The sequence below is a fragment of the Astatotilapia calliptera genome, chromosome 7 (genome assembly GCF_900246225.1).
Source record: "Astatotilapia calliptera chromosome 7, fAstCal1.2, whole genome shotgun sequence".
NCBI lineage: Eukaryota > Metazoa > Chordata > Actinopteri > Cichliformes > Cichlidae > Astatotilapia > Astatotilapia calliptera.
Genome location: NC_039308.1, coordinates 57376917 through 57399897, shown reverse-complemented (window position 1 = coordinate 57399897; position 22981 = coordinate 57376917). Strand labels below are relative to the sequence as shown.

Genomic DNA, 22981 nt, shown 5'->3' with positions numbered 1-22981 from the left:
TTTTAAATTGTATCTTTCAGCACTTTGTTGCTTGCTGCCTGTAAAAAAAAAAACATATCATGTCACCATTACATAGTTGACTCCATGAAAAATGCCAAAGGTAGGCCTGTCCATGATTTTAAGTTCTGATCAAAATGCCTCTACAGCGACATCTGCAGTTTACAGAGTTAGTGTGAGGACAAAAAGGAGGACGTCGCAAGTCTCAGCACCTCCAGATGGGATCTCTCACAATAATTTAATACACTTCAGCTTTTTTCATGCTGATGCATGTTGTAGCAGCCCCAAAGGACTGTTAAATGAGGAGAGAAAGGATTTAGAAGGAGGGGATTCAGCAGTGATGGAGCCCTGCTGGGGACAGGATAGAAAGTTTTGCTTCGCTGGCACACTTACAGGTCTCTCTGCCACACCACTAGCACTGGATGGACTGCTTCATAAGCTATAGCCTTACAGAATCCAAACAAAACTTGCTCTTAATGCACTGGCTGCAAAATCACTCATTACAGCTATGAAATCACCAAACATTAGTGTAAATCTCCTACAGGGAACAGAACTGATAACACACTAAATGTTTTATTAATTTCAGGTAACATCCTGTGGGTTTTGCACATGCTAAAACTTAATTATCCAGTTAGTTCTGCATAGACAGGATAAGTCAGGGTCTCCTCAGGCAGCTGAGATGTCGAACTCAGAGTTTTACACTTGAATCTTTTGTTATACAGAAGCAGTCTTATCAAAGCAATCTGAACATTTTTTTTTATTATTACTTTTAAAGTCAGATCCCTAAAAACTGAAACCAAAAATAGATTTGTTGTGAGGTTGTCCTGAGCTTTCCCACCTAAAGTCAGTAACTGCAGTAGCGATTATGGTATGGTACCTCTCTAAACACAGCAAAATGCAGCATGGCAATGAATTAATTATTTGAGAAAAAATATTATTTTTCTGTGGGGCTTTAGGCTTTGTAGCATACACAGAGGCCTTTCCCTCTGAGCTGTTTAAAGGACCAGTTTATTAAAATAATTAAAGCTGCATATATTAGGATAGCTATTATCTACACTTATAATAATGCACCCTTGTTGTTCCTCAATGAAAATGAACTTCCTCCATAATTTTTTCATGGAATTCCTATTTGTCTGTCTATGTGTACATGAGGACAAAACACTACAGCGCTCACTATGTGCACATTATTACTTTACACTATATCGTGCGGCCATCTGCACTTCACAGATATATTTTTTAATCAAAGAAAAAAAAATGTGTGTACACCTATATCCCCAAAATGAGAAAGGATGGGTCATGGTTTAATGCAATTTTATGCACAATTAGGATTAACAAATACTGTTTCCCACCGGTTAAAATTTAGAAATAAAGTCCTGTCATTAAAGAGTGAAGTGGGGTTTTTTTGTGTTATTTTGCAGAAATTGCCACTTTGTGGCTTATGCAATTACGAGCTTAAAACAATTTATTTGCTTTAGTTTCTTTTAGCATTCTGCATGGCTATACAAAGTCTGTGTTCATCACTAGTCCCTGTTAGAAATGCCCATGGTTTACTTTTGTGGCAAAACAAGAAAGGCAAATGTGACAAATTCCTATTTTCAAATTCTGTCAAGACAGGAAAAATAAAATATTCCTGTTGAGATTTGGGCCTGTTCCCACTCTCCACTTTGGCTAGAGCAAAGGAACAAGTCTGTAAGTGCCGCCTAGAAATTATCTTGGCTTCTCTTTCTTGGCTCCTCAGTCACAGTGCACTATATTAACCTTTAATGATATTATTTTTCTTGTAAAATGTTACAGTGGAATACAATAGAAATTTAACGTACCTAAATGAATTTCAAAAGAATGAATCAGGCACTTAATAGCAGCCATACAAGTGCCTATTTTCAGCCCTTTGGCTTGTCTATTGCGTAAGTGTAATTTTCTTGGTGGACATCATAGAACAGATGACACTTACAAGTAAAAAAATGTAATTTGCTTTAATAACACTGTACATAGTGATGCATCTTTGATAAGGCAGAAGCAGGAGGAGGGAATGAAAAGCTTGCAGCCTGTTTTAAAGACTTGGATATTGTCATGGCTAAAGCAAGTTATCATTGAGTAGAATTAGTCAGTTAAGCTGCTTAACATTCTAAAGGAACAAAAATTAGAAGTATTTGAGGTAAATGCTGAGTTTTATATCCCTCCAGGCTTTCATTTCTTGTTGGAAATTAGTGCATTGACTTCATCTTCTGGTTGAAGGCTATGCCACTGGGCTATTGGCCGCCGGGGGTTGGCCAGCATGTCTGACCAATGGCGTTGCTCAGTTCCAGTGCTGTTCCCGCCCAGCAACACCTTCCCAATAGCGTCGTTCTTCCCAATCTTGTCATAGTCGAGCACGGTCACTGCTACCTGCACCTTCTACAAATGAAAATACAGATGCACAAATATCAGTGCTGATTATTGTATTTGTGTGCTTGTATTTGCAATTAAAAATGTGTACCTCTATCTGTTCACAAGGTACTTCAAAGCTGAAGGATTCATTGTAGTAAGGGTTCAAAGTGTTTTTCTTAATTGTTGTTTTCTTTTTCTTGAGTCTTTTCCCATTCTGCATTAAGTGGATCTTCACATATGGGTCTGGAAATGAGAACAGGGAGTTTTTATGTCACAGAGCAGACCAACGGCCTGGCATGGATGCAGTAACTCCATCAATGAAGCACAACATCAATTGTCCTCTTTTTGAAGGCATTTAGAAGACCAAAACTGAGCCAGCACTACCAAATCTGGAGTTTGAAGAGAGCACCTGGTGAAATCATCAATTACACAGAGAGACATATGTTTAGATGTTTAGATTTTGTATTAATTGGTTTGCACTGAATCATGAAAATTATCAGTACTAAAAAAAGGTCAAAAAGATTATTGCCAAAGGCTTTAAATCTGAGATGATTTCAAAGTTTTTGCTGCTTAACTCACCTGATAATCCACCCACATCCATTTTCTTCAGATTTTTGGCCTCCAAAATCACCACTGTCAGCTTCCCTGCCGTAGGGACATACCTCAAGGACAAACATATGTCTCCAAGCCGTTCACTCTAATACACACAAGGAGTAGTGAAAAAGAAGAGTATCACATTCGATGAATGTTTAATAAATTTTAATGCATAAATTATTAATTAGTAAAAGAAGCTGGAGTTCCTAAGACTGAAATGCTTTGTGTAGTATTTAAAAAGCTAAACGCATTCATCTTCTGTGCTCCTCCCTTCTTCACCCTCCCCCTGTCATAATATTCTCCTACCTCCTCCTTCTCTGCCTTCTGCAGGTCCCTCCACTCTTGCAGAGACTGGCTGAAGTCCACACTGCTCATGGGTATCTTCACAGCTCCAATAGCATCATGTTTTGAGAAACGGTCAAAGTCATACACAGTCATCACAAGGCTCTTCCCGCCCAGCTCAGTGTATGGTACCTGCAGAGCAGAGAACATGATTAAAGGCAGTCATTTTGCACATATATTAACAGAGCTGCTAGTCAGGGGAAATGACCTTTATTTATGTTGGTGTATTACAATTTACCTTAAATGTGAAAGTCTCATTGAAGTTGGGTTCTAAGGTCTTTCTATGAACTTTGGTTTCAAACTTTTTCTTTTTGTCTGGTAGCAGATAGAGTTTAACGTAAGGGTCAGAACTTCCTCCCACATCCATCGCAGGTAGCTCTGCAGCCTGCAAGATGCCTACCACCAGCTGGAACATGATAACAGGGGAATGTAAGGGGGAGAAAAGAGACTCTGGCTAATTGACAGGGAGAAGAAAAGTATTCAAATGTGACATTTTGAGAGCTGGCAGATGGTGGGCAAAACGCATCATAGTGAATAGCTGGGACTCACCGTATTATCTGTGAAATTGTAGTCTAATGTGAAATGTAGTCTGCCCAGCTTCTCGTCTTCCTCGGGCTCGTTATCTGACAGCTCTGTTTCTTTGTCACATTCATCTTTCAGGGACTGCATGCAGACAGACATGCATCACATCAGGTAATCTGTGCTACAACTTGTGAGGATGTTCCTTCTGTATGTTGTGTACCCTCACACAACCAGACACAGAAATAGATGATACATGAGCAATGTGTGACACACAGCTTTGATTAAAGTCCAGAACAAGTTATCTCACACCATAGTTCAACTCTTATTACAACATGAAGGAGTACAAAACATCCATATGTCTGAACACACACTGACAGTTTTAGTAGTCCTGGATGACCCGGATGTCAGGACTGTGATACATTGCAAGGACAATGCGTCTGCAGGCGGGAGAGGGGGGGGAGACAGACTGTGTGTTTTTACAGCTTACCTCATTGTAACCTCCATCCATTTCAGTGTCACAACCTCCCTTACTCTTCTCTTTCCCCTTTTTCTTGTCCTTTTCTTTGCCCTTGTCCCCCTTTTTTAGGAACTTCTTCCATACGCACACAGCGCAGGACAGCACCATACACAGGCTCACAATACAAAGGGCAGCGACAGCCCATGATGGCACTGCAAATCCACAAAGCACAGAGATTAATCATACATAAATGTTTGACAAAAAATTTAGTTCTTGTTGTTTTCTCTTAAAATCGTTTTAAGGCAAAATGAAATAAAACAAATTTCTACATTGTCTGAATTAAGAGTACATAAAGTGAACACTGGGAAATAGTGCAATGAACCCTAATGTTCCTGTATTATTTGTTGAATAGCTGATAATTCAAGTCTTTATGGAATTTTGCATTTATTGTAAATCAACTGTACAGCTCTACAGTGTTATCTATGAGGGCACAATCCATGGAAATTTTAGACCATAATTTGGAGTTATGTTAATCCAGATTAAAACATATTGCAAGGTGTTGTCATCTGTCATGTCATGGTATTATCACAGCATAGTTCAAGTGCTTGTTCTGAAGTGTCGTTTCAAGGGACATCACCATCTCCAAGATTACATTTTTGTCATTTGGCATGCAATTTTAAATTTTCCAAAAAATGTGCATGCATATGGCTGTCCAAGCGGTACGCATGTATAACTCAAGTTAGTTTCTTTCATTTAAGGAACATTTCTAAATTGCAAGCTATAATCTTCTCTGAACTAGAGAAAATTGTTCATGTGTTTGTGTCATTGCGCCTACATTATTCTAATGCCTTATTTACTGGCTTAGATCAATCATTTCTGTCACGCCTCCAAGCAATACAAAACGCTGCAGCTAGACTCCTAATGCACTCTGGCAAGTGATCTTACATCACCCTTGTTTTATCCTCTTTACATTGGCTCCCAGTTGATTTTAGAATTTGTTTTAAAATTCTCACACTTCCCTACAGAGCACTAAATGGAAAAGCTCCAGACTACATATCTCAAAATCTATTATTTGTCCCTCATACAAGACTGAAGAATAGGGGGGGCAGAGTCTTTCAGTCTGTGGCACCAAGGCTCTGGAACAGTTTATCTCTGTGAAATCTTTTTTTGAAAAGAATACTGTTAAATTGGGCGTTCAGTTGACATTCTTCTTCTTTTTAAGTTTTTATTCTGTTTTAATGTTGTTGTCTATTGGTATTGTCTCTTAATTGTTGTAGCATAATGCAACATATATCTGTAAACAGTGCTATATAAATACATTTGACTTACTTAATCTGAAGTACAACAACAAAAATATAAGGCCGCTTCTAACAGCTTGGACGAGTTTACGGACACTGTCACCTCCTATATCCACTTCTGTGAGGACAGCATTGTGCCATCACGCACCAGGGTGAGTTATAACAATGACAAACCCTGGTTTACCCCTAAACTCAAAAAGCTGTGGCTGGAAAAGAGTAAGGCGTTCAGAAGCGGAGACAGGGACTGCTACAGAGAGGCCAAGTACAGGTTCACTAAGGAAGTGGACATTGCCAAACATCAGCACTCTGAGAAGATGCAGCAGCAGATCTCAGAGAATGACTCGGCCTCTGTGTGGAAAGGTTTTAGGAATATTACAAACTACAAGTCTAAAACCCCCCACTCCACTGACGACTTGCTCTTAGCCAACACCCTTAACGACTTCTACTGTCGTTTTGACGAGCCATCAGGCAGCCTTCACACCTCCAACGACCCCAACAATAGAGGCACTTTGGACACTCATTCCCCCACCTCTCCCCCCTCCATAGAGCCATCACCACCTTCAAACTGTTCACCTGCAACACCCGCCCCCTCACCCCACACAAAAGAGGATTTCACACCACCTCCTCCGACCACAACTCTTCATATTCATGAAGCAGATGTGAGGAAGCAGTTTAGGAGTCTGAATGCTCGGAAAGCTCCCGGCCCAGACGGTGTGTCTCCTGCCACCCTCAGACACTGTGCAAACGAGCTGGCCCCAGTGTTTTCTGGCATCTTCAACTCCTCACTGCAGGCATGTCATGTGCCTGCCTGCTTCAAGTCCTCCACCATAATCCCTGTCCCCAAGAAACCTAGGATCACTGGACTAAATGACTACAGACCCGTGGCTCTGACATCTGTGGTCATGAAGTCATTTGAGCGCCTAGTTCTCTCCCATCTCAAGACCCTCACGGCCCCCCTCCTGGACCTCCTGCAGTTTGCATATAGAGCCAACAGGTCTGTAGACGACGCCATCAACATGGCCCTACACTTCATCCTGCAGCATCTGGACTCCCCAGGAACCTACGCCAGGATCCTGTTTGTGGACTTCAGCTCTGCCTTCAACACCATCCTTCCAGACCATCTCCGAGGCAAGCTTTCCCAGATGAATGTGCCTGATCCCATCTGCCGGTGGATCACTGACTTCCTGACGGACAGGAAGCAGCACGTGAGGCTGGGGAAGAATGTCTCGGACTCCCGGACCATCAGCACCGGCTCCCCTCAGGGCTGTGTTCTTTCTCCTCTGCTCTTCTCCCTGTACACCAACTGCTGCACCTCCACCCACCAGTCTGTCAAGCTAATCAAGTTCGCAGATGACACCACCGTCATTGGGCTCATCTCTGACGGGGATGAGTCTGCCTACAGGAGGGAGGTTGAACGTCTGGTGTCTTGGTGCAGCCACAACAACCTGGTGCTGAATGCCCAGAAGACAGTGGAGATTATTGTGGACTTCAGGAAGCACACAGCCCCACTCCCCCCCATCATCCTGACTGACACCCCCATCACCTCTGTGGACTCATTCCGCTTCCTGGGTACCACCATCACCCAGGACCTGAAGTGGGAGCCCACCATCACCTCCGTCATCAAGAAAGCCCAGCAGAGGATGTACTTCCTGAGGCAGCTGAAGAAATTCAACCTGCCAACACGGACGATGATGCAATTCTACACTGCAATCATCGAGTCCATCCTCACCTCCTCCATCACCGTGTGGTACGCTGGAGCCACTATCAGGGACAAACAGAGACTGCAGCGTGTTGTGCGCTCTGCTGAGAAGGTGATTGGCTGCAGACTCCCATCTTTGCAGGACCTGTACACCTCCAGGACTCTGCGGCGTGCAGCCCGGATCTCAGCTGACCCTTCTCACCCTGGACACAGTCTGTTTGACCTGCTCCCCTCAGGCAGGAGGCTCCGGTCCATTCGCACCAGAACCTCTCGCCACAAGAACAGTTTCTTCCCCTCTGCTGTTGGACACATGAACAATAACCACATGACTGTCCCCGCCACTAACACATGACCCTACGCTGTGTCACTGCATCATTTCATGTCTGGCACTGATCACCACCTGCACTCATGTATATATCTTTCTACGTAGCACTCATAATTCTTATTCTCATGTATATATGTTTGGCACTGATCACCACCTGCACTCATGTATATATCTTTCTACGTAGCACTCATAATTCTTATTCTCATGTATATATCTCATGTATATCTCATGCATATATCTTTCTTTCTACATAGCACTTTAATTCTTATTGTCTGCACTGAAGCACCGCAGCAATTTCCTAATGTTGTAAACCTCAACATCTGGCAATAAACCCATTCTGATTCTGATAAAAAGAATGATTTCCAACTATGATTGTCACACAAACTTGTAATGCACTACTACCAGGGAGGGTATTTTAAAATTAAATCTATATCATTTAAAATATGTCTATATGTTTAATGTGGGATATTTGCTCCATAAAAGCAAATGTGTCAAATATGGCATTTTAGATGTTGTTCTGTGCTTTGGCCTTCAAAAATATTTATTGAAATTATATCACTTGCATTACTGTTTGCTGTTAGGGGATAATATCTGACTGAATCATTGCAGCTATCCGATCCCAGTCCTCCAGCTGACTGGGAAAACACCGATAATACTAATAGGAAATGTGAGATGTTCAAATTTCTTAATAGTGCACAAGTTTCTTAATTTCTTCATATACTTTACCAAATCCCCGTAGCAGCTAGAAAAAAATGTAACTTGCTCACATTCATAATTTTTATAATCCTTTTTCCTAATTTTCCTGGTTACAAATGTTAATTCATACATTTTATCATTAAGTCATTTCTCAAACTCACTGTGGATGCTGTGAAGTTCACTCATGAACTTATTAAGACTGTGGCCTCCAGATTTTTGGTCTGGCGTGGTAGTTGCATTTGGCAGATGGGTAGGGGTAGCTGAGGTGCTTGGTTCAACTCGGCGGTTCCCAGTCATTATTAGAAGAGTGACGACAGAAACTGGTGAGATGAAGAAAAAAGATTGCTCAGCCCTAAAAACATCACAGCACGTGCAATAAAGCGAACATTATACTTCCATAAAATAGAAGACTGTTGCAAACTTTCCGTAGAACCATCCAAACAAGCAATATCAACACGGATACACACAAAGGAGAGTTTCCATATTTGTTATTGATCAGATAGCAGTAATGTGCTTATAGATGCTGTACCATCAGTGAGAAATGACTTCTCTTGTTTCTGCTGGCCTGGCAAAAACACTTGAAAACAGGATGTGAAAGCTGCTCTCTCTCTCTCTCTCTTTCTGCCAAACTGCTGACATGGAGGTGTTTGGTGAGGTGGGAGGTTGAAGCGTCATGCGTGGACCTCTGCTGTTCCACAATGAGCTGCCAAAGGTGAAAATCATGTGCCAAGGTGATGTTTAACAAAGGCAAACAAACTAAGTGAGGGGAAGTTAATTTGCCAAAAGTTGGCTCCCAAATGCAAAACTGTTTTGGTACGTTATATTCTATTCTGCAGACATCGCGAGGATTGAGTATCTGAGGCTGAATCAGCAGATGGGATCACACACAGATACTGATCTCATTTTATGTCTGCATTTTCAGGATCATACACCAATTTTGTCTGAAAAGATACACCACTGTTACTAAGAGTTGCAGGAGCAAGCAGAATTAAAGGGATACCCAAAGGAATCAGGAGTTCTTCCAAACACTATATCTACAATATTACAGAGCTCTGACACTGGTGATATTATCGTGTATTCTAAACAGCATTGCTCAAAATACATGATAAAATGTTCAGCTGTCCATGTCCTATGACAGATTCTACAACATTTAGAAAAAAGAGCTAATTTGATGCAAGACACTTAATCAACATGTATGACTCTATTCCAAAACAGAAGGTAATATGTAATATGTAACAATATGTATAAAAGGTGTCAAATTCACCTAAATGTTTAGACAATATACAGCTTAGCATATATATCAACCTCCAAAGGTTTGTTCCTTCAGAGGAAGTTCCCTTTGCTAGTTATGATTTTACATATTATTAAATGACCAAGACTGTATCCAGTAGACAATATAATAAATATTTACCATTGTGTATTCATGAGTCTTCACATAGTTAATATTTAGGTTCACCACAGTCAGGACAGAAAAAGACATTTCAACTGATGAAACAACATTTGAAATTAATAGAAAATAGAGACATACCTGTATTAAAGCGTCCCAGCAGCAATATTCGGACTTGCGGGCAATTCTTTTCCTTACACAAAAATGCAGGAGGAAGATAAAAGATGACAGAACACGAGACGCAGATGAGAACGGTGAGGTAAGGACCACCACGCTGGCCGTTGTCCTTTTGTTTTTGTGTCTTGTGCGTTCTTAGACATAAAGAAGAACAGTGCAGGTGTGCGAGAGCTGGATCAGGAGCGAGCGCGAGAGAAAGGGTGGGGTGGGTATAGGTGAAATGGCAGCTCAGTCATCTTGTGTTGCTTCCCTCTGTGTGTGTGTGTGTGTGTGTGTGTGTGTGTGTGTGTGTGTGTGTGTGTGTGTGTGTGTGTGTGTGTGTGTGTGTGTGTGTTCTGGTGAATTTGTTCTGTGCATTCAGGTCTCATGGGAGCACTGGTCCTGATTTCTGCCACCCCACCTCTTGTGACCTCTGTCCCATCCCCGCAGGTCACCCTCACCAGGCCACTGATGTATATTCATTAGTGTAGTGACATGGCATTTTAACAGCTCGTTAGCATACTGAGACTTCAGCAATAGAGGACATTTACATTCAGCGTGGACGGCTCGATATGCGTGCGTGTTTGTGTGCATGCGCGCATCTGTACATCTGGCAGTAGCTGCAGAACTGTCTCATACTATCTATGGATGATGTTGCCTGATTTAGAAACTTAGGATGTGGTTTCTGCAGCAACACTGAGATCAGGTTCCTGCTCCGCCTCATTCACCTTGAGGACCTAGAGATACTGTACAGAAGGAGGGATGAGACAGAGGGAAAAGAGAGGGTTTGGGGGATGGGCTGGGAAACATGGAGATCAATGTAAGTTGCTGTTTGTGACATGTAGAAAATAGTAGCACTGTATTTTATTTGGTCACTACAAACTGTTTTAAATGCTTTAAGTGAATTAATCATAGAGAAGGCCTGCAGGCCAGAGATGTGCTGCTAATCCTGCGTTCACCTGTGAGAAATCACAATTATTGGCCTTATTTTAGTAAATAAGCTTAATTTTAGGACAAGAAGCTGTATAATCAACTTTTACCAGAGACACATTACAACAAAATACAAATATCCAACATTTATCATATATAGATTTCATGAGTATGACCTTTGACCTTTTTCAGGTTGAAAACAATATATGTTAAGAGTATAATCATTATTTACTCAGAAATCATTAATTAATCAGTAAATTTATGATCATAACTCATTTATATATAAAAAACTCCCAATGAAACAGTATGTAACACTGAAGAGTGTAATGTTATCTCAAGTTGAACTATAAGTCATGAAGGTTGGCACCATGTGACACTTCGTTACATTTCTCATTTAATGTTTCATGTACTCTATTTTGGAAGTCCTGCATTTATCTAACAACACATAGGGTGGTCTGAGCCCAAGTAATCAATATAGTAAGATTTGTGTTTGGATGCCATGTCTTGCACAGCATCAAAGGTTTTATAGTGCAAGACAGATGGTACCTGTGCCCTAAAGTCTTTCAGGTCAGAGTGACCTGCTAATGGTGGTGAACAAAGGAACTGGAATTTACTGACTTTTCAGAGTTCACCACCTGCCAGAGATGAGATCAAGAATGGAAATTTAGAGAGGATGGGTGTAGTAGACCACTACCTATAAAAGTAGGGGCCCCAGAAGGTCCTGTGGGCTTGCCTTTAGTTGAGCTTAACCTCAGCATGGGGCACTTTTTGTCCATTTTTCATCTATGCTTCAATTAGTATGCTCTTGACACGTCTGGTGAGGGAAAGAAAAACTGACAAATGAACCAAAACTGGGGAAAAGCTAAGGAAAACAAATAACCTGTGGATGGAAACATGGGCAAGAAATGAGGAACCAGCAGACATGGGGAAAAAGGGCAGAAGAAACACAGAGACACACAAGGAACAACATGCAGACAGACCAGCAAGGAGCAGAAGGAAGCACACACTAAATATACACACAAGGTAAAGAGTAGACAACAGGAGGGAGACAGCTGAACCTAATTAGACATGACGACGCAGGGAGGAAGCAAAACAGATACGCTGACAAAGGACAAGGACTATCAAAATAAAACAGGAAGCTTGACAGCAAATTAAAAAAAAAAACCTAGAGGTAGGACTCAGGGAACACGTAGTGACAGAGGACACCAACTCTAGACGTATAAGCTAAAGCGCAGTGACTGGGGAGACATAGGCAACAGAGACTTAACACAGGCAAGGATAAATACCAAGGGAAGAAGAACTAAGATCACTAAGACTTAAGAAATAAGGATAACCAAACCCAGGAATACAATACTTAAACATATTAACACAGAACTTGAAACACAACCGTGGCAGCTTTCCCTCCTAAACCACAGCCTTCCCTTACTGTCTTAAATAATCTATTCCTGTAATTCCTGTCATGAAGCTGTGTCTCCATGTTTTTTGCATGTTGTGGCTCAGAAAATACTTGAGTTTATTCTAATGTACTAATATAATTCTATTATTATGATATAGCAAGTTTAGCTTTGCACAAAAATAGCGGGTAGAAATGTCATTGAAATATCAAATTTTACTGTCTTTACTATTTTGAGTATATGGCAGAGCCTGTACTTTTCACCTTTACATAAGTAAACAAGTTGAATCAGTACTTCAGAGTTTACTGGAGTATTTTTAATACTAGTATCTGCAATCTGCTGCTCAGGTAAATAAAAAACTAAAATTGACTTTCCTTTTTTACCTGACCTGTATTCTCTTTTCCACTAAATATTTCTTATTACTTGTTGTAGTGTGTACTAGAAATAAAGGCTGGGTGATGTGAGGAAAATCTATTATCACAATATTTTTTTGGCTATATCATGTCTGATCTCTCTTGTTCTCTTCTTCATCTCTAGGTTGGTGCTCCCTGCTCCGACTTTCTCCTCCTCTTTCTCACACGCTGCTGAATTTATCCTTGTGTGTCAGAGGTGCAAAGCCATAAGAATGAACAATAAATAGAACTGAAACTTTTTGGGTTGTTATTTAATTATTGAATTCTGTGAAGTGGAGGCGTAAAAAGAGCTCAGGTTATTTAATTAAGTGGTACTAGCAAACATAGGGAACATACATACATCTGCAGCCATGCAGCTGCACTGCTTTTCTAAGGTTGAGTGAGGATGGGAAGAACAGACAAAGAAACCACATGCTCAAAAATAAACAATAAATTGACCTCCCCAAAGGGATTAATAAAGTTCTATTCTATGCTCTACGTTAAGAGACCTGTTTTAATTCGGATAAGTCCCTCTGAGAGTAAAGGCAATCTCCAGCAGGCCTGAGCTAAGGAAACAAAGTACACTAATGTAGTTATAACGTAATGAGTCGTTATAGATATATACGTAATTATACACTGTATTGAGCAGGCTACTGCCCACACTAAACTGTGACTATCACCAGGCAATCTGGGGGTGTTTCCTAAATCACTAGCAGGCGCCAAACTTCTGACAGAGTGAACAGGATGTATGCAGGTAAACTCCAGATTGACACGAGCTGATTGTCACGGCGACGGATGGCCGGTACTGAATAGGACCCAGGTGCAGGAACCCAGAGCGGAGACGGTAGTTGATTTAATAGTTTATTACGGTTAAGTGCAAGGGGAACAACAAAAAAAGGGAAATGTGGCAAAGACAGAAAATGACGAGACGTGGAGCCTTGGTGTGGCGTGCCCAGGGGAACGTGGCGAGGGAACGAGGCCTGAGAAGTGGAACGGAGCTGAGTGGGGAACAGTCACACTGAGGGGAGAGGATATAGAAGTTAGGCAGGTAGTGAAGGCAGCTCAGAAGTGGCCAGTATAAGAGCAGCAATTCTTACTTTGCAGTTAGGGACCTGGAGTGTTTGAGAGGGGGATGATGAAGATCCAGGGAGGCTGAGTGGCGTGGAAAGGCTGACCTGAGATCCGGGGCTCCAGATGGAGTGTTATGGCAGGAGGGCAGGCAGGTGAGGCACAGAGGGATTTCCAAAATGATCACTAGGTATTCCGAGTCCGGAGGTGGAGTGAGCCAGGGTGGGTACAGCGACTGTAGCACAAAAGAGTCTTAGTTAGTAAGATGAATCACAGCGAGAACTTGAAACACAAGACCTGTTACCAACATGGGTTGATGACGAACTGGCAGTGAGTGAACATCGATGTGTGGTTTAAATCCCTCTGGCTTGATAGCCTGCAATAGGCTCCAGGTGTGCAGGAGCTGGCCCTGCCCAGGGGCGGATCCCAGGTCAGTTCAGGAGCCTAATGGAAACTCCAGCCACCCACCGTAGACCATGACACTGATTGGTGGAGTCATGGGGAAAATATTGGCTCGTGATCTACGTTACAGAAAGACAGAGAGAGGTACAACACCAGATGGAAGGTATTTTATTTACACACTAAACTAATCTGATATCCCATTTTCAGCAAATGAAATGAAACAACACAAAATGTATTTTTATTTCATTTTATTTTTTATTTTTTTTATTTATTTTGGTGTGGCACTGTTTCTTAACTTAAAATGTCCTGTTGTAATTGGACATTTTAAGTTAAGAAACGGTGCCAAACCACCCCCCTCCACTTCCCTCAAGGTGTATTATTGCAAGGTCAAGACCATGCAATAATACATAGAAACTCCAACCCCCAAGAGCATGCACTTTGGCGACAGTGGGAAGGAAAAACCCCCTTTTACAAGGGGGAAACCTCCAGCAGAACCAGGCTCAGGAATGGGGTGGCCATCTGCCTTGGCCAGTTGGGGATGAGGGAAGGAAGGCAGGAGAAAAAGAGTGGTTATTTTAACCACTCTTTTTTTTTTTTTGCCAATTAAAATTGGTCCATCTCATCTAAACTTGGTTTTAAAACTAAGTTTAGATGAGATGGACCAATTTAAATAAATATTTTAAGACAAGCACGTGTGCTTGTCTTAAAATAGCACACCTTTTTCTCATTTGCACTCATTTAGTGTGCACATGAGAAAATCCTAGAGATGATACTTTGTCTCTTCAGCTTGGCATGCTTTTTGAAAGTGTTGACAATTATTTCGTCAACCGTTGGGTTGCTTAACTTCATGAACTGTCCTGGAGAATGCCACTTTTCATGGAGATCATTGTATACTGTCAAGCTGAGTTCTTCAATGTTCTCTAGGGAGATTTTATATTTTTTGGACAAAATTTTGTTCCAGATCTTTTGGCTAAGCCTCTGTACAATGAAGTCAGTTGTTCCTGAATGCCATGTCGTCGTCTCATTTAGTTCGGCCATACTGTGTATTACCAGATCTCTAGTGAATTTTTCCACAAGCTCCCAGTACTCGTCCCAGTTTTTAGATACACTGAGTACTCTTTTTGGTAATCCCAGCAGGTGTTTGGTGAAGATTGGAACAGTAATGTTATCAAGCTGCTCCCTCAGACTAAAAATCAAATATTTTTCCTTGCATTTGTGTGTTTTGCAAAGATCCTTTAAAATGGCCTCGTGGATATTTTTTAGGCTTTTTGGAGATAGATCCAAATGTTTGTCATTAATTTCTGGCCACATTTTCTCAAGCAGGCGATCACCAATGCGGTCAGGAGTGAGGCGCTCTGTGAAGAGCTTGTGTTTAGAGGCGACGTTGTCTATGGCCTTTGAAACCACCATCTGAATAACTTTGTTGACACACAACTTTTCCTCGCTCAGAGAATCAGATAGTGGACTGATCTGACAAGAAGTTAAAGACTCACTGTCACTGAGGAATCCCTGAAATCTGGGGGTTGCCTCATCTTTCAGTCCTCGACTTTCTGTTTCATCTCTGTAGCTTGAGTTGTCTACAGATATGCAGCCTACAACTGGTTGAGCCTCCAATCCCTGGTCTTCTACAGAGCTTTCACTTAGAGAATCAGACAGCAGACTGATACTAGAAAAAGTTAAAGACTCAGTGTCAGACTCAGGTACTTCTAGCTTCACATTGTTTTCCAGGAGACAAGATTCTGTTTTGTCAAAGTCTTTTCTATCAGCTGTGAAGTTTTTCTTCATACAGCTCTTTTTTGGCTTTGCTGTGTCTATTGTTTCGAGTTGTGTGTTTGAATTACCCACAGATATGCAGTCTAGGGCTGCTTCAGCCTCCAGTCCTGGAGTTTCTAAGTTTTCATTATCACTGTGGTCATCCACAGAGCTTTCATTCAGGATGCTGTCCTTTGCTCCTGTATCCTCTGTTTTCTCGGGGCAGTCTGTGCCCATGGACTGAAGACAGACCTCAGAGGTCTGCATGGAGGTTGGATCTCCATTCTCTGTGGGTTCCCTAGTTGATCTCACTAACATTTTACAAAACTTCAGCATGTCTGTTAACAAAGTGGAAAGCAGATGAAAGTCACAGTACTCTGGTTTGAACGGTACCAGAGATTGCCACTGTGGTACAATTGTACCAAAAAAGTGGTTGATGAGTAACTCCCAAGTTTCCACTGAGGTGTAAGTGAGTGGAGTATTCATGTTAAAGTCTGTACTATTTAAACTCTGAATTGGAGAAGTGGGATTCATTTGATGTGTAGTTGCAGTTGTGCTAGACATGTGTGCTGTTTGTAAACTAAATGCGCTTAAATTACACTCGCTGCTCTGATGCATAAATGCTTTGTGAACTGAGCTTTACTGGCATTGCTCTTGGCTATTTATAGCCTCGCATGTCAGAAGCCACGCCCACCCCGAAGAACGCATTGATAGGTCACAGCAGGTAGCCAGTGTGACGTCACACGCAGTTCTTGGCCCGAAGAAAACTGTTTAAAGTTAAATAATAATAATAATAAATTCTGTTTAAAGTAAGTAACAGCTCTCATGTGGCTCATTTATCAATAACAAAGAACCTTAAACGTTTTTTTTTTAGGTTAATAGCGATAATATATCCATAAGCACCCCAAGGTGAAGAAATACAGACAGGCTTTGAATGCTGCCTTGTTTTCATTGTCGCTAATAAAGTCTCGTACAAACATCAGCTAACGACAGGAGCGAGAACAGCCTGGAAAGCCTTAAGAGAGATAAAATAAATATAACTTTGATATGAACTAAAGTCTTTTTGTTGTTATTTCGTTATTGTATTTTGTGGCGTGGTGGCGGGGAAAGAACTCAACTAAGTATATCTGGTATACTTATCCGGCAGTATTTCCTAAATGTATATTAAATTGCAAACCATTGGAAAGAGATCAACAAATGTCGTGTAGCTGTGATCATTTTTGGCTGGATACACTAGGTGGAAGCAGCGATTTCTAATCCAAGGTACCTCAACCAAAGAAGAAGCACAGAGGCGAGCGATCCTTTCTAACTAATGGTGAGCAAAGTCCTGAAAAATCAAGCCGCGTTTTATTTTATTTTTTAGAAATCAGAGAAGGTATATTTCAAGATATTCTAAAACACACCCGGATTTTTTAAATGAAATAGGCTATTATCACAATATTTTTTTGGCTATCATGTCTGATCTCTCTTGTTCTCTTCTTCATCTCTAGGTTGGTGCTCCCTGCTCCGACTTTCTCCTCCTCTTTCTCACACGCTGCTGAATTTATCCTTGTGTGTCAGAGGTGCAAAGCCATAAGAATGAACAATAAATAGAACTGAAACTTTTTGGGTTGTTATTTAATTATTGAATTCTGTGAAGTGGAGGCGTAAAAAGAGCTCAGGTTATTTAATTAAGTGGTACTAGCAAACATAGGGAACATACATACATCTGCAGCCATGCAGCTGCACTGCTTTTTTAAGGTTGAGTGAGGATGGGAAGAACAGACAAAGAAACCACATGCTCAAAAATAAACAATAAATTGACCTCCCCAAAGGGATTAATAAAGTTCTATTCTATGCTCTACGTTAAGAGACCTGTTTTAATTCGGATAAGTCCCTCTGAGAGTAAAGGCAATCTCCAGCAGGCCTGAGCTAAGGAAACAAAGTACACTAATGTAGTTATAACGTAATGAGTCGTTATAGATATATACGTAATTATACACTGTATTGAGCAGGCTACTGCCCACACTAAACTGTGACTATCACCAGGCAATCTGGGGGTGTTTCCTAAATCACTAGCAGGCGCCAAACTTCTGACAGAGTGAACAGGATGTATGCAGGTAAACTCCAGATTGACACGAGCTGATTGGTGGAGTCATGGGGAAAATATTGGCTCGTGATCTACCTTACAGAAAGACAGAGAGAGGTACAACACCAGATGGAAGGTATTTTATTTACACACTAAACTAATCTGATATCCCATTTTCAGCAAATGAAATGAAACAACACAAAATGTATTTTTATTTCATTTTATTTTTTATTTTTTTTATTTATTTTGGTGTGGCACTGTTTCTTAACTTAAAATGTCCTGTTGTAATTGGACATTTTAAGTTAAGAAACGGTGCCAAACCACCCCCCTCCACTTCCCTCAAGGTGTATTATTGCAAGGTCAAGACCATGCAATAATACATAGAAACTCCAACCCCCAAGAGCATGCACTTTGGCGACAGTGGGAAGGAAAAACCCCCTTTTACAAGGGGGAAACCTCCAGCAGAACCAGGCTCAGGAATGGGGTGGCCATCTGCCTTGGCCAGTTGGGGATGAGGGAAGGAAGGCAGGAGAAAAAGAGTGGTTATTTTAACCACTCTTTTTTTTTTTTTGCCAATTAAAATTGGTCCATCTCATCTAAACTTGGTTTTAAAACTAAGTTTAGATGAGATGGACCAATTTAAATAAATATTTTAAGACAAGCACGTGTGCTTGTCTTAAAATAGCACACCTTTTTCTCATTTGCACTCATTTAGTGTGCACATGAGAAAATCCTAGAGATGATACTTTGTCTCTTCAGCTTGGCATGCTTTTTGAAAGTGTTGACAATTATTTCGTCAACCGTTGGGTTGCTTAACTTCATGAACTGTCCTGGAGAATGCCACTTTTCATGGAGATCATTGTATACTGTCAAGCTGAGTTCTTCAATGTTCTCTAGGGAGATTTTATATTTTTTGGACAAAATTTTGTTCCAGATCTTTTGGCTAAGCCTCTGTACAATGAAGTCAGTTGTTCCTGAATGCCATGTCGTCGTCTCATTTAGTTCGGCCATACTGTGTATTACCAGATCTCTAGTGAATTTTTCCACAAGCTCCCAGTACTCGTCCCAGTTTTTAGATACACTGAGTACTCTTTTTGGTAATCCCAGCAGGTGTTTGGTGAAGATTGGAACAGTAATGTTATCAAGCTGCTCCCTCAGACTAAAAATCAAATATTTTTCCTTGCATTTGTGTGTTTTGCAAAGATCCTTTAAAATGGCCTCGTGGATATTTTTTAGGCTTTTTGGAGATAGATCCAAATGTTTGTCATTAATTTCTGGCCACATTTTCTCAAGCAGGCGATCACCAATGCGGTCAGGAGTGAGGCGCTCTGTGAAGAGCTTGTGTTTAGAGGCGACGTTGTCTATGGCCTTTGAAACCACCATCTGAATAACTTTGTTGACACACAACTTTTCCTCGCTCAGAGAATCAGATAGTGGACTGATCTGACAAGAAGTTAAAGACTCACTGTCACTGAGGAATCCCTGAAATCTGGGGGTTGCCTCATCTTTCAGTCCTCGACTTTCTGTTTCATCTCTGTAGCTTGAGTTGTCTACAGATATGCAGCCTACAACTGGTTGAGCCTCCAATCCCTGGTCTTCTACAGAGCTTTCACTTAGAGAATCAGACAGCAGACTGATACTAGAAAAAGTTAAAGACTCAGTGTCAGACTCAGGTACTTCTAGCTTCACATTGTTTTCCAGGAGACAAGATTCTGTTTTGTCAAAGTCTTTTCTATCAGCTGTGAAGTTTTTCTTCATACAGCTCTTTTTTGGCTTTGCTGTGTCTATTGTTTCGAGTTGTGTGTTTGAATTACCCACAGATATGCAGTCTAGGGCTGCTTCAGCCTCCAGTCCTGGAGTTTCTAAGTTTTCATTATCACTGTGGTCATCCACAGAGCTTTCATTCAGGATGCTGTCCTTTGCTCCTGTATCCTCTGTTTTCTCGGGGCAGTCTGTGCCCATGGACTGAAGACAGACCTCAGAGGTCTGCATGGAGGTTGGATCTCCATTCTCTGTGGGTTCCCTAGTTGATCTCACTAACATTTTACAAAACTTCAGCATGTCTGTTAACAAAGTGGAAAGCAGATGAAAGTCACAGTACTCTGGTTTGAACGGTACCAGAGATTGCCACTGTGGTACAATTGTACCAAAAAAGTGGTTGATGAGTAACTCCCAAGTTTCCACTGAGGTGTAAGTGAGTGGAGTATTCATGTTAAAGTCTGTACTATTTAAACTCTGAATTGGAGAAGTGGGATTCATTTGATGTGTAGTTGCAGTTGTGCTAGACATGTGTGCTGTTTGTAAACTAAATGCGCTTAAATTACACTCGCTGCTCTGATGCATAAATGCTTTGTGAACTGAGCTTTACTGGCATTGCTCTTGGCTATTTATAGCCTCGCATGTCAGAAGCCACGCCCACCCCGAAGAACGCATTGATAGGTCACAGCAGGTAGCCAGTGTGACGTCACACGCAGTTCTTGGCCCGAAGAAAACTGTTTAAAGTTAAATAATAATAATAATAAATTCTGTTTAAAGTAAGTAACAGCTCTCATGTGGCTCATTTATCAATAACAAAGAACCTTAAACGTTTTTTTTTTTAGGTTAATAGCGATAATATATCCATAAGCACCCCAAGGTGAAGAAATACAGACAGGCTTTGAATGCTGCCTTGTTTTCATTGTCGCTAATAAAGTCTCGTACAAACATCAGCTAACGACAGGAGCGAGAACAGCCTGGAAAGCCTTAAGAGAGATAAAATAAATATAACTTTGATATGAACTAAAGTCTTTTTGTTGTTATTTCGTTATTGTATTTTGTGGCGTGGTGGCGGGGAAAGAACTCAACTAAGTATATCTGGTATACTTATCCGGCAGTATTTCCTAAATGTATATTAAATTGCAAACCATTGGAAAGAGATCAACAAATGTCGTGTAGCTGTGATCATTTTTGGCTGGATACACTAGGTGGAAGCAGCGATTTCTAATCCAAGGTACCTCAACCAAAGAAGAAGCACAGAGGCGAGCGATCCTTTCTAACTAATGGTGAGCAAAGTCCTGAAAAATCAAGCCGCGTTTTATTTTATTTTTTAGAAATCAGAGAAGGTATATTTCAAGATATTCTAAAACACACCCGGATTTTTTAAATGAAATAGGCTATTATCACAATATTTTTTTGGCTATCATGTCTGATCTCTCTTGTTCTCTTCTTCATCTCTAGGTTGGTGCTCCCTGCTCCGACTTTCTCCTCCTCTTTCTCACACGCTGCTGAATTTATCCTTGTGTGTCAGAGGTGCAAAGCCATAAGAATGAACAATAAATAGAACTGAAACTTTTTGGGTTGTTATTTAATTATTGAATTCTGTGAAGTGGAGGCGTAAAAAGAGCTCAGGTTATTTAATTAAGTGGTACTAGCAAACATAGGGAACATACATACATCTGCAGCCATGCAGCTGCACTGCTTTTTTAAGGTTGAGTGAGGATGGGAAGAACAGACAAAGAAACCACATGCTCAAAAATAAACAATAAATTGACCTCCCCAAAGGGATTAATAAAGTTCTATTCTATGCTCTACGTTAAGAGACCTGTTTTAATTCGGATAAGTCCCTCTGAGAGTAAAGGCAATCTCCAGCAGGCCTGAGCTAAGGAAACAAAGTACACTAATGTAGTTATAACGTAATGAGTCGTTATAGATATATACGTAATTATACACTGTATTGAGCAGGCTACTGCCCACACTAAACTGTGACTATCACCAGGCAATCTGGGGGTGTTTCCTAAATCACTAGCAGGCGCCAAACTTCTGACAGAGTGAACAGGATGTATGCAGGTAAACTCCAGATTGACACGAGCTGATTGGTGGAGTCATGGGGAAAATATTGGCTCGTGATCTACCTTACAGAAAGACAGAGAGAGGTACAACACCAGATGGAAGGTATTTTATTTACACACTAAACTAATCTGATATCCCATTTTCAGCAAATGAAATGAAACAACACAAAATGTATTTTTATTTCATTTTATTTTTTATTTTTTTTATTTATTTTGGTGTGGCACTGTTTCTTAACTTAAAATGTCCTGTTGTAATTGGACATTTTAAGTTAAGAAACGGTGCCAAACCACCCCCCTCCACTTCCCTCAAGGTGTATTATTGCAAGGTCAAGACCATGCAATAATACATAGAAACTCCAACCCCCAAGAGCATGCACTTTGGCGACAGTGGGAAGGAAAAACCCCCTTTTACAAGGGGGAAACCTCCAGCAGAACCAGGCTCAGGAATGGGGTGGCCATCTGCCTTGGCCAGTTGGGGATGAGGGAAGGAAGGCAGGAGAAAAAGAGTGGTTATTTTAACCACTCTTTTTTTTTTTTTGCCAATTAAAATTGGTCCATCTCATCTAAACTTGGTTTTAAAACTAAGTTTAGATGAGATGGACCAATTTAAATAAATATTTTAAGACAAGCACGTGTGCTTGTCTTAAAATAGCACACCTTTTTCTCATTTGCACTCATTTAGTGTGCACATGAGAAAATCCTAGAGATGATACTTTGTCTCTTCAGCTTGGCATGCTTTTTGAAAGTGTTGACAATTATTTCGTCAACCGTTGGGTTGCTTAACTTCATGAACTGTCCTGGAGAATGCCACTTTTCATGGAGATCATTGTATACTGTCAAGCTGAGTTCTTCAATGTTCTCTAGGGAGATTTTATATTTTTTGGACAAAATTTTGTTCCAGATCTTTTGGCTAAGCCTCTGTACAATGAAGTCAGTTGTTCCTGAATGCCATGTCGTCGTCTCATTTAGTTCGGCCATACTGTGTATTACCAGATCTCTAGTGAATTTTTCCACAAGCTCCCAGTACTCGTCCCAGTTTTTAGATACACTGAGTACTCTTTTTGGTAATCCCAGCAGGTGTTTGGTGAAGATTGGAACAGTAATGTTATCAAGCTGCTCCCTCAGACTAAAAATCAAATATTTTTCCTTGCATTTGTGTGTTTTGCAAAGATCCTTTAAAATGGCCTCGTGGATATTTTTTAGGCTTTTTGGAGATAGATCCAAATGTTTGTCATTAATTTCTGGCCACATTTTCTCAAGCAGGCGATCACCAATGCGGTCAGGAGTGAGGCGCTCTGTGAAGAGCTT

General features: G+C 40.9%; 2 protein-coding genes and 1 long non-coding RNA gene across 4 annotated transcripts; 1 reads left to right on the top strand and 2 right to left on the bottom strand.

Annotated features, from left to right (window-relative positions):
* Positions 1 to 1955: 1955 nt before the first annotated feature.
* On the bottom strand, positions 1956 to 10028 carry syt1b (synaptotagmin Ib). Its single transcript, XM_026176040.1, has 9 exons — positions 9826 to 10028; positions 8459 to 8617; positions 4310 to 4491; positions 3850 to 3963; positions 3539 to 3706; positions 3265 to 3432; positions 2944 to 3061; positions 2474 to 2607; positions 1956 to 2391 (listed from the first exon to the last, which is right to left on the bottom strand). Exons 2-9 carry the CDS (start codon positions 8592 to 8594, stop codon positions 2185 to 2187), a joined length of 1227 nt encoding a protein of 408 aa, XP_026031825.1. The 5' UTR covers positions 8595 to 8617; positions 9826 to 10028; the 3' UTR covers positions 1956 to 2184.
* On the top strand, positions 3363 to 4832 carry LOC113026846 (uncharacterized). The gene is made up of 3 exons (XR_003272960.1): positions 3363 to 3423; positions 3961 to 3993; positions 4409 to 4832. It is a non-coding gene; the product is annotated as an uncharacterized LOC113026846 (long non-coding RNA).
* Positions 10029 to 13404: 3376 nt separating the features above from the next.
* Positions 13405 to 16612, bottom strand: LOC113026843 (uncharacterized). Of its 2 annotated transcripts, XM_026176035.1 has the most exons (3): positions 13933 to 16612; positions 13654 to 13859; positions 13405 to 13574 (listed from the first exon to the last, which is right to left on the bottom strand). In XM_026176035.1, exon 1 carries the CDS (start codon positions 16394 to 16396, stop codon positions 14765 to 14767), a length of 1632 nt encoding a protein of 543 aa, XP_026031820.1. In that variant the 5' UTR covers positions 16397 to 16612; the 3' UTR covers positions 13405 to 13574; positions 13654 to 13859; positions 13933 to 14764. The 2 variants fall into 2 exon arrangements, with proteins under 2 accessions (XP_026031820.1, XP_026031819.1); XM_026176034.1 differs by having other exon boundaries at positions 13654 to 16612.
* Between the last annotated feature and the right edge of the window lie 6369 nt (positions 16613 to 22981).